Here is a 12,090-nt window from a genome sequence, read left to right on the forward strand (position 1 = left end):
ACTAGTCTGAGAACATTCTATAATCAAGATTTGGACAAGACAATCTGTTTTATTTATTTAAATATTAAGTATTTATGGGTGACTGGTACATGTACACCATGAGGGGAATTTTTTAAAAACATGAAATCTTAGGAATAAATAATACAAACAGAGCTATTATAATTCATTTTCCAAGAGAGTACTGAGTCTGAATCAAGAAAGGCTATAAGCATCCAATGAAAACAGTCAATACCACGTTGATACCCATTTTCAATATAATATAGAATAACCCATTTGGAATAGGGCTTATTTAATATTTTAAGTCAGTTACCAAAAAGAGCTTATCTGTTGTTACAGATGCCTAAGAATAGCAAAGGTTTAGGTTTGCTCTAGAGTAGGTCTGGAATTACCAGGATTCAAGCCAGAAAGAGTAAACCAGAATGCATAAACCACACACACACAACAACAACAACAACAACAACAACAACAACAACAAATTCCTGAGGCTGCCTCAAACCAAGCCTGCTATGGGAATCAGGAGGGGGACCTAAATGTACTGAGACTGAGTGACCTCTCAGGATTCCTTAAAAAAGAGTCTGACCCGCTAAATAAGTTTTGTAGGAAAGAATTCAAAAGCAAAATATGCCACAAAGAATCAAATAATTGTGGGTACAATTAAAGAGAGCAATGGCTAACACTGAGAAGTAAATTGAACAGGAATTACCATCTCCTCTAGGAAGCCTTTCCTTCACACCACCGCCCTCCCCCTAAAATGAGAGAAGTGACTACTTGCCTATTTGTGCCCTATCTGTACCTTGTACATACTTAATCACAAAATCTGCACCCTTTTAGTGCAATGTGGGGCTGTGCACTCCTTAATGGCAGGGGTGAATTATTCATTTTTTTGGCATGAATTCTACCCTCTTTTTAAATTTTTTTATTATTTTTTTATCATGTCATGTTAGTCACCATACAGTACATCATTAGGTTTTGATGCAGTGTTCCAGGATTCACTGTTTGTGTATAACACCCAGTGCTCCATGCAATATGTGCCCTCCTTAATACCCATCACCGGGCTAACTCATCCCCGCACCCCCCTCCCCTCAAACTCTCAGTTTGTTTCCCGGAGTCCATAGTCTCTCATGGTTTGTCTCCCCCTCTGATTTCCCCCCTTCATTTTTCCCTTCCTTCTCCTCATGTCCTCTATGCTATTCATTTTTTAAAAAGATTTATTTATTTATGAGGGGGCGGGAAGGAAGGAGCAGAGAGAGAGAATCACCAAGCAGACGCCTGCTGAGCGTGGAGCTCAATCAATGGGGCTCGATCCTATGACCGCGTGGAGCTCAATCAATGGGGCTCGATCCTACGACCCATGAGATCATGACCTGAGTCGAAACCAGGAGCTGGAGGCTCAACCGACTGAGCCACCCGGTTATTCATTTTTATATCTCCAGCACCTAATACAGTGTATGACACATAGTGACAGGTGTTTAAGGATTTATTCTACTATACATTCATTCCACATTCATCTAATTCATGTAATATTAGAATAAACAGGCTTTGAAAAAAGGCAGTGAAATTTATGATTTCTAAATCAGTAGTAACTAATATAGATAGATTATCCTAGGGTTTATTTGGTCAGCAGAATATAAAAAGATAGCATTAATTCTTATGCAGGCCAATAGCTTGATGAGTTATAAACACACCCTTTTTGGCCTAGAGATAGATGAACAAAAAACCAACCAAACAAACAAAACTCTTTCCCGCCTTGTAAACCCTGAAAAGCAAAGACCTAACTAATACTGCCTTCCTTTGAAAAATTTCAACATGGGGATAAAATTTTTTTTTTTTTAAGATTTTATTTATTTATTTGAGAGAGAGAGAATGAGAGACAGAGAGCATGAGAAGGGGGAGGGTCAGAGGGAGAAGCAGACTCCCTGCCGAGCAGGGAGCCCGATGTGGGACTCGATTCCAGGACTCCAGGATCATGACCTGAGCCGAAGGCAGTCGCTTAACCAACTGAGCCACCCAGGCGCCCGGGGATAAAAATTTTTAACTTTAGGGGGCGCCTAGGTGGCTCAGTCGTTAAGCGTCTGCCTTCGACTCGGGTCATGATCCCAGGGTCCTGGGATCGAGCCCCGCACTGGGCTCCCTGCTCCACGGGAAGCCTGCTTCTCCTTCTCCCACTCCCCCTGCTTGTGTTCCCTGTCTTGCTGTGTCTTTCTCTGTCAAATAAATCAAATCTTTAAAAAAACTTTTTTAATTTTAAAATAATTGTAACTCTAACCTAAGCTAGATTTTTCTCTTTATTCTTCACAGTTCAATAGACACAGATCCTAACTTTTTTTTTTTAAGGTTTTATTTATTTATTTGAGACACAGAGAGAGAGAGAGCACAAGCAGGGGGAGCAGCAGAGGGAGAGGGAGAAGCAGACTCCCCACTGAGCAGGGAGCCCGAGGTGGGACTCGATCCCAGGACCCTGGGATCATGACCTGAGCCAAAGGCAGACGCTTCACCGACTGAGCCACCCAGGCACCCCAAGATCCTGACTTCTGAAAACTTTGGAACTCAAGAACTCTTGGGTTTTACTAAGCCAATCATATCTCCATCTGCCATGACCTCAGGTGTCTGCTAATTCCACAATCCTGGAAACTAAAATTCCAACTTCTATTGGGGAGGGGGGAGGACAGATAGTATTCCATTTGACTCCACTTCAACAGATATTTATCATGGACTTAAGATGTGCCATGTCCTGTGCTAAGTGATGTAAAAACCCAGACTGGTTGAGCTAAACTCCCTGCCATCAAGGAGTTCATAATCTGGAGGGAGAGAAAGATGTGTAAATAAGCACCGTAACTCAATGGAATACATGACATACTTACATATTCCATCAATTCTGAGGTCGAGACAGACTGGACCATTGAGAATAATGTGCGAAAGCCCAGGGGGAAAGCTCTTTCCTGACAAAGGATATGGCTCAAGGACCAGCTGCATTTCTGCTCCCCCGTCAATCCAAAGTTCAGGTGTGGAATAACGGTGCAGCCGAGTGCTGGGATGCATTCAGGATACAGCTGCTAAATCTAAAAACAGTCTATCTGGCACTATAAATGGAGCTGGATTCTGCCTGGAGGCCAAAGACTGCCAAATCCTAATTTAAGACATTGCCTTTCAAAAAATAGAATTAAAAAAAAAAGAAAGAAAAACTTATAATGAAAATACCTTATGACTTAAATAATACAACACACACATTACCTTTAAATATGATCCATAGTATTTTGTTACATATGAGCTGTCACACTGACTCAAAACAGTTATTTCTTGCTGAATGTCTTCAATTTCATCTTCGGCTTCCTCGAGGTCTATGATTTTAATAGCAACCACTTGCTGGGTACGGTTATCAATTCCTTTGAAAACTTCTCCAAAGGAGCCTTTCCCAATGCGTTCTAATTTTGTGAACAGTTCTTCTGGATCAGCTATGTTATTCTAAGGGGGGACCGGGGAGAGAAAGAAAGAAAAGAACACAAATGTTTTGCATCAAATTTTTTTTACTTGTAAGGAAAATAAATCACATAAGACAATAACACATTCTTAAAAGCATACAAACTCCCTTGATTCTCCACATGTGCTTTGTTAGAGCAATTATAATCCCAAACAGCCAGCTAGTCCATATTCTACGGGATCACTCACACTAACTGGGCTTAGCTGATCCTGTTACCACAAACAATCCCATAGAGCAAATGTTGTCTCTGCTGCCTGCCAAAGGGCCAGGTACTTTTTACTTTGACAACGGCCTTAGCGACACTTTTTCTAGATATATTTCCTTAGGCAAGGGAAACAAAAACAAAAATAAATTATTTGGACTATACCATACCAACATAAAAAGCTTTTGCACAGTGAAAGAAACCATCAACAAAACGAAAAGGCAACCTATTGAACAGAAGATATTTGCAAATGATATGCCTAATAAGGGGTTAATACCTAAATTATATAAAAAAAAAAAACCTTACACAACTGAACACCAAAAAAACAAATAATCTGATTTAAAAATGGGCAAAAGACCTGAGTAGACATTTTTCTTTTTTAAGATTTATTTATGAGAGAGAGAGAGACCATGTGCGCACATGCGCGCAAACAGGTAGGAGGGGCAGAGGGAGAGGGAGAGGTAGAGCATCTCAACCAGACTCTCCACTGATTGGGCCCCGATCCCAGAACCCTGAGATGATGACTTGAGCCGAAATCAAGAGTCTGATGCTTAACTGACTGAGCCACCCAGGCGACCCCTGAATAGACATTTTTCTAAAGGCATCCAGATGGCCAACAGACACATGAAAAGATGCTCAACATCACTAATCATCAGGGAAATGCAAATCAAAGCCACAATGGGAGATATCACCTTACACCTGTCAGAATGGCTGACCAAAAAAATAACAAGTGTTGGCGAGGAGGTGGAGGAAAAGGAACCCTTGTGCACTGTTGGTGGGAATGTAAATTGGTGTAGCCACTGTGGAAAACAGTATGGAGGTTCCTCAAAAAATTAAAAATAGAAATATCATATGATCCAGTAATTCCACTACTGGTTTTTACCCAAAGAAAATGAAAACATTAATTCTAAAAGATATATGTACCCCTATGTTTATTGCAGCATTATTTACAATAGCCAAAATATGGAAGCAGCCCAAGTGTTCACTGATAGATGAATGGATAAAGAAGATGTGGTATATATATGATAGAATATTATTCAGCCATAAAAAAAGAGCAAGATCTTGCCATTTGTGACGACACGGATGAAACTAGAGGGTATAATGCTAAGTGATATAAGCCAGACAGAGAAAGACAAATACCATGTGATTTCATTTATATGTGGAATCTAAACAAAACAAAACAAAACAGACTCTTAAATACAGAGAACAAACTGATGGTTGCCAGAGAAGAAGGGGTTTGGGGGGCAGGCGAAATAGACAAAGGGGATTAAGAGATACAAACTTCCAGTTATAAAATAAGTAAGTTATAGAGATGAAAAGTCCAGCACAGGGAATATAGTCAACAACATTACAGTAACATTGTTTGGTGACCGATGGTGACTATACTTATTGTGGTGAGCATTAAGTAACATATGAATCATTATGTTGTAAGCCTGAAACTAATATAACATTGTATGTGAATTATACTCCAAAAAAGGGGGGGGCAGGCACTTTTTAGTATAAAGCAGCTGACTAGACAGTTTGCACATTAATGCAAGGGTAGTGATGGTGAGAGACCGCCTAACCTAAGCTGTAAGTAGGTGAATTGTTTAAAATTCTAACATCCTGCCAGCGAAACATTACCTTTTCACTCTCCTCTTTCCAACTTTGACATTCCAATCACCCCACCTACACTCCTAAACTACCATGCGAACACAGAACGCAAAAGACTCAAGAATCTATGAGTCTTTTTTTCCTTTACTTGGGGTCCTATCTGTATGTAACGTTCTCATCAATGGCTGAAATGAGATTCTCCGCCTTGATCATAATTGCTAGTGCTCATTTGGAAATGGTACTACGTTGAGCTTCCACAACTCATCACGCAGTAGGAATCCAGAATCAGTCAACATTTTGCTACAATAAAATCTGGAATGAAGCATAGGTTTTTAGGTTAACAAATGCTTCAGATATTCATAAATTCACTGTCTCTTCCTGATTCAGAAATATCCTTTGCCTTATACAATTTTGAATTCAAACTTGCCTCCCACGAGACAATATTTATATCCTTAAAACTCATATTGCTGAATATGTACTACCAATCAAGTAGAAACACAAGATTTCCAAACCTCCCCAAAAAGGCACGTTATTAATTTGTACTTAAATGCTTCAAAAAATAGAAGGATGCTATCTAGTTCTGGTGAGCTGTATATGTTTAATCTGTCAATTGGACCTACATTATCTGTTCATTTACTACAATTTTACCTAACCAACAATTTCAGGAGACAATTATAGAGTTAGCATGTTCCCTTAGATTTTCTGTTAGACAACAAAATCATTAATTTTTGTTTCTCATTAAGTTGTTTGCATCAGCGACAGCATCAAATAGATCCACTAACAATTCCATTAAACTGCCGGCCTTTGAGTAGCTAAAAGCTTATAACCGATTTTGAAAAATTTCACCAATTTTTCTTTTTTCAACCTGCCCAAAATTCAGTTTGTACATGACCTGCTTAATTTATAAGCTTCTCCATTCTCCTTGATTTTTTTCCGTTTCTAAAAGATGTACTTTCCATGTAGTAATCTCTTTGATACTGCAAGCTACTTGTTATCCCCACCCATCTCCAGTACCCACATGGAACAAGTATATCTTGAGCTTCCCATACGGGCTTTTTTTGTTTTTTTAAATTTTTTATTTGACACAGAGAGAGAGAGTACAAGCAGGGGAAGCAGCAGGCAGAGGGAGAGGGAGAAGCAGGCTCTCTGCTCAGCAGGGAGCCCGATGTGGGGCTCGATCCCAGGACCCTGAGATCAAGACCTGAGCCGAAGGCAGACAGACGCTTAACCGTCTGAGCCACCCAGGCGCCCCCCATACGGGCTTTTAAAAATAATTTAGATTTCCAGTAGGCTGCAAATGCGTCTTGAATGCTTACATTTTATTATATACCTTCTCTAAAACTTGAGTACCATCATTATTGATTTCCTTGGTGTTCCCTTAGCAAGACACTATACTTTGTTGTGATTAGTATCACATAGTAGCTAACCCACCAGTTACCTCTTCCTACTTTTGGTGATGGTTCTTGTCTTTCTAGTACCTAGTGGCAAAAATACTCGCCAAAGCTCGGTGATAGGTTCACCTCTCTGTAAGTTGCTAAATTCAGTGGATTTGGAAAAATAAAAGGAACAAATCTTTCCATTTTTCTGATATAAACACAAAACAAATCTGAAAGTTGTAAGTATACCATTGATTAAAAAACACATAGTATGCACTCTTTGATAACACATTCTGGACTAGGAAGTGTATTCGTTAACTTTATAACAAGATTTTTTGTTGTTGTAAGCAACAAAGATTAAATCCTAATCTCCTTAATTCATGTTTTAAAAGGATTTCACTGAAACAATCAACCCCTGGGAGAACACAGCTGTTCTATAATAAAATGGGTTCCTGAAAGTATGTAAACAAAGATTTAAACATCAAATCACACTTTGCATTTTAAACAAGCTCTGAAGTGAATCCTAACTCATGATAGTTTCTGATTTTAAATCAAGGAATACCAAGTCGGACAAAGGAAAAGAGAAAGCTTTTACACAATGTTTGCACTTCCCACTCCTTTATTTTGGGATGAAAACTTGTCATGCAGAACCCCAACATCTAGAGTGGGGGGAATCATGAAAACAACTTTTCCCGAGGAGAACCTCACCTCTCTGACTTCCGGAAGGAGAACCTCACCTCTCTGACTTCCAGAAGGCTAGAGATCCCTGCCCTGTTTACCAAGGCCTGAATCTTGGATAGATAATACCGAAGTTCTATCTTTCCCTTCACCGTCTCACTAGCTTCTTAAACCAAAGTACACTAAATCTTTCTTAGGACAGGTATTCTTTCTGGTTTTTTTGTTTGTTTTTGTGCAAGGGCAAAATCAAGCAAATACATGGTAAGCATCTCAAGCAATGCACTAGGAAACAATCTATATGAAGAAACTGATTTGGCCACCTGTTCATATTACTCTTCTTCAGAGTCTCTAAGAAAATCAAGTCCGCTCCCTCTGCATCCCAATCAAATTTTAAGAATATTAAAATATTAGAGAATATTAAGAATTTCCAAAGAATATTAAAATTTCCTAATCTTCCCACCTTTACTGCAAAATCCCAGTTTACTACTAGATCCGTATTTGCATTGCCTTCTCAAAGCCCTGACGCAGGATGGAGCTCTAAGTTCGATAGCAGCAAATGGGAGGGATGGCTACATTAACTTCACATGGATTTACAACTAACGGTAGATGATTTATACATGCCCCACAAAAGCAGGTCTGTACACGTGGGAACCTCACAGGTCCACCTCAGGACGTTCATCAGACTGTGCTTGGATTTGAACTCTTCGGCTCTAAGCACACTGTTACAAATTTAAGTCTTAGAAGTTACCATTACTACTAAAACATAACAGCAGCAACAAGCTTTCAGTGTGGAGATACTCTTAGCATGTCCAAAAGGGACATCTTACTGTGGAAAGTCAGGGGCAGATGCAAGAAGGCTTCTTACACACTTAAATCACAGAATCCGAGGGCTGGAAGGATTCTTAAGGGTTCTCTAAGGGCTCTCTGGTCCTGGCTACACATTAGAGTCACCAGTACAACGTTTAAAATGCAGATACCTAGTCCTCATCCCCCAAGTACTGATCCGGGACTTCTGAAATTAGGGCCCAGCAATAAGTTTTTGTTTTAAAGTACTCCAAACTACTTCCTATGTAGTCATTTTGGCACCAGACTTGACATTGGCATTGGGAACCATCGAGCAGACATCTGAAATTTGTATCCTTGATTATAGGGAACTCATCACCCCTATTTTTCCCAGGCAAGCCTGTGGCTCTCTTCTAACTGTGCACACTAAAAGTGGACAACTCAGAGATTAAAAGTAAACTGAAGGCCACTTTGGTATTTATATATATATATATATATATAGCTGTATTTAAAAAATTAAGTCTACAATACTTCTAAGGACACATCTCTAAAATTAGTGCCTACCCTCAAATAAGACCAGAAAAGTAATATTTACCAAAACACACACAATGTATCCCGTACTCTCTCTCATTCTCTCTCTTTTTTTTTTTTTGGTAATTACTTCCATTTATTCCTTCACTACCCGGAGGCCACGACCCCAGGAAGTGCCACAAAACTGAGGCAGGATACTCTTTGTGTATGTATCTTTGAACACTTTTTTTTTTTAACACAATATGGTATATGTAATAATAGAGTACATAATAGGTTCAGATCTAATTGATGACAGTTTTGAGTTAACAGTCAACATTGGCAAAGAGTAAAAGTTTAGCTAGTAGAAAATGGGTACAAATTGTGGAGGGGGGTGGAGGGAAGGTAAAAAGGTTTCCTTGACCCTCTTAAGGTCCCTGGCTGGGTCTGAAAATTAAACTCACAAAGATGGATTAACAGAAGAAAAGCATATACATTTATTTAATCTAAGTTTTACATGATATCAGAGCCTCCATAAAGAAATGAAGACTCAGAAATGGCTACACTGGTGGGTTTTTAAAAAAAGAATGACTTTCTTTCTTTCTCTCTCTCTTTCTTTGAGAGAATATGAGCAGGAGAGGAGCAGAGGGGAGAGGGACAAGCAGACTCCGAGCTGAGCATGGAGCCTGATGTGGGGCTCAATCTCAGGACCCTGAGATCATGACCTGAGCCAAAACCAAAGATGGATCTCAACCGACTGAGCCACCCAGGCATCCCTAAACTGGTGTGTTTTAATGCTAGGTTTGACAAAGAGCAAAAAATTGTGGGAAAGGGCAAAGAGTATGAGCTAAATGTAGTAAACTGGGGGAAACAAAGCAAGGCCTGTTTGTTCAGATTCTTCTTGGCATCCCTTTGTCTTTGGAGATAAGGATGCTCCTTTCTTTCCGGTACTATGAGAACACCTCCCACATGAGGGTCTAATGACCTGCTTCAGGGGAGAGGGGCAGTAAGGAAGGGAAGGGGGAGAGTCAGTCAGAGTGACCTTCCTATTTCTATTTCCTCAAACTCCTTTAGCTTAAAATATTCAATATGCCAAGGTGCTATATTTTGGGGTAGCATATCCTGAACCCCATCAGGGGCATTAGGAATAACTGAATCAGGAGAAACAAGAAAATTGTAGACAGAATTAGAATTAGCCTTGAGGTTTTAACAGAATGGAGACCTGGAAAGCCAAAGGTGGTCAAAAACCAAAGGTACAAAATCTAGTTTCTTTGAATCTGAGGTAGTCAAAGTAAAACCTCCAGTCTGGAGCTGAGAGTAAAACCATACAGATTTAGGGAAGAGAAGGTAGATTTCTCAGAGAATTTGACCAGGAAGGGTTGAGCTCAAGTGAAAGAACCTGCAAGAACTAAGAACCCAGCTGAGCAAAGCTGACCTTAAGACAGGTTTTGCACTTGCCTCCCTACCTACAGTCACAGAGAGTAACTAAAAACTGTGGCCTAACAATATACTAAAGACTAGAGATTTACCCACTTAACTACCTGTTGAAATTGCTCAGATTAGTTCTCCCAAGCTAGAGAGGAAACACTTTTCTGGATTACTTCCGTGTCTGTACTATTACCTGTCATCTAACAAGTAGAATGCATAGAAATCATTTTCTAGGGCTCCATGAGCCTCAAATGCAATTAGTTCTATTATAACTGCCTATGTTAAGATTCGTCAACTGCCCTATAAACATTGCCTCAAAAGTTTGAGTGTCTCCTAATCAAGAGGATGCCAGAAAAAATATATGTAATGATTTAAAATCAACAGCCATATACCTCTTAGCACTGCTTGTGTTCAAGACCACAGGACACTATCTATCTTTTTAAAGTGCTATATATGATCCAAGCACAATTGACTTCTCCCTGGATAGAACTGTAACAGTCACAGGCTTTTATAGCTGGAAGGAAATGTGTAGGTCATTTAGACCAACTCCTTATCACCACCATCAGTAACAAGCATTTATTGTATGCCCACTGTGTCTAATGGCTAATACCACCAAATGGAAGCTATGAAATTTAAGGCCGTTTATGTCAAAATGATGGCAGAGGTAGGGAAAGGTTAAGAAGGGGAACAGAAATCCTGAAATTAAAAGAATTATAGGATCTTTGAGATGGATAGGAACTTAGCAAACATCTGATCCAAAATCTGTTTTTATAGGGGAAAAAACCCCAAATTGTTCAAGGATATAAGGTAGTTAACTAGCGGCAAAGCTCAAAGTTGAACCCAGGTCCCCTAACTCCTAAGTATAAGGTTCTTTCACTACAGCTTGGATCAATTTGTAACTTAAATTATACTCTTTTGCTATAAAACCAAAGTTTTTTTCCATCACGAACAGAGCCCATAACTGTCCAATGTCTACTTAAGAATATCCCGACATTTAAAGAATCTGAAAACTTTTAAACCTAAAGGAATTTGAAAAACTTAAAATAGAATTTTCCTCTCCTCCAAATGATAGGATTTCTTACAATTTTGGAATCACTATGCAATTGACTGATCCCTGTAGATATGCATGATTACCAAATATTTTATACTACAATTCCACAGAGAAGTGACCTGTATGTAATCTTGACTTTCTGGCAAGGTTACTATATTTAGCCCATTTTTTCCCATGTCAATAATTAATCTGGAATGGGCTAGCCTCTGCAGTGTGGGAGGCAAGGTAGTGATGGTATTCCATACCATGATTCCCATAGGAGCCAATGTCCGGAAACCAAGAGCTCCAATTCCAGCTTTATCAGTGATTTATTGTAACCCTTAACACTTCTGTAACCCTTAACGCTAAGGCTTTCAGTTCTGTTCATTTAAAAAGACCCTCATGTTGATGAAATTGTCCAAGAATAAAAATAATAAAAATAATATTTTTGTGTTAGGTTTTATATGGGCAGAGAATTGTTCACATGACCATGTGAATACTCAGAGTACTTTAATAGTGAGAAGAACAAAACAAACTCACAATTTTTTCTAAACTTTTGAAGGATGTGATGTTAGCAGAGTATTTTTCTCCTTTGTACAACCTCAGGTTCATATTACAAGTATCTGATAAAAATTGATGGAATTCTTAAGAGACCTCTGTGCTTTAGATTTCTGAAGTAAAATACTTAGCTTCACTATATTTTGTATATGACAGAATAAGAACTAAGGTAAAGCTGGTATGTCTGTATGTGTTTCAAATTAAACATGGAGAGTTGGGCTTGAGGTCAATTTCCGTCAGGTGGTCAGTCGTCTGAGTTTGTATTTCCATGTCTGAGAGCTCAAAATATTTATCTAAGTGCATAAAGAAAATGTTCCTAGTTTGCCTATTGTTATGCCACATTTTTGTATCTCTCTCAAAGGTTATTATAATTTGCTTTTGCAACATACAGATGTCAAATTGCCCGGTTTTACGTATATGCAATGAAATAAGTGAACTGTAGTCAAAAATGTAGTTA

General features: G+C 39.0%; 1 protein-coding gene across 3 annotated transcripts in view; it reads right to left on the reverse strand.

The window, feature by feature from the left end:
• Positions 1 to 12,090, reverse strand: part of STK26 (serine/threonine kinase 26) — a 53,041-nt gene that overhangs the window by 19,371 nt on the left and 21,580 nt on the right. For all 3 annotated transcript variants that reach the window (XM_021684217.2, XM_021684233.2, XM_021684224.2), the window contains one exon: positions 3,232 to 3,462. In XM_021684217.2, the coding sequence (XP_021539892.1) occupies positions 3,232 to 3,462 (231 nt within the window). The remainder of the gene's footprint in view (positions 1 to 3,231; positions 3,463 to 12,090) is intronic.

This window comes from Neomonachus schauinslandi, chromosome X, assembly GCF_002201575.2.
Source record: "Neomonachus schauinslandi chromosome X, ASM220157v2, whole genome shotgun sequence".
NCBI classification, from domain to species: domain Eukaryota; kingdom Metazoa; phylum Chordata; class Mammalia; order Carnivora; family Phocidae; genus Neomonachus; species Neomonachus schauinslandi.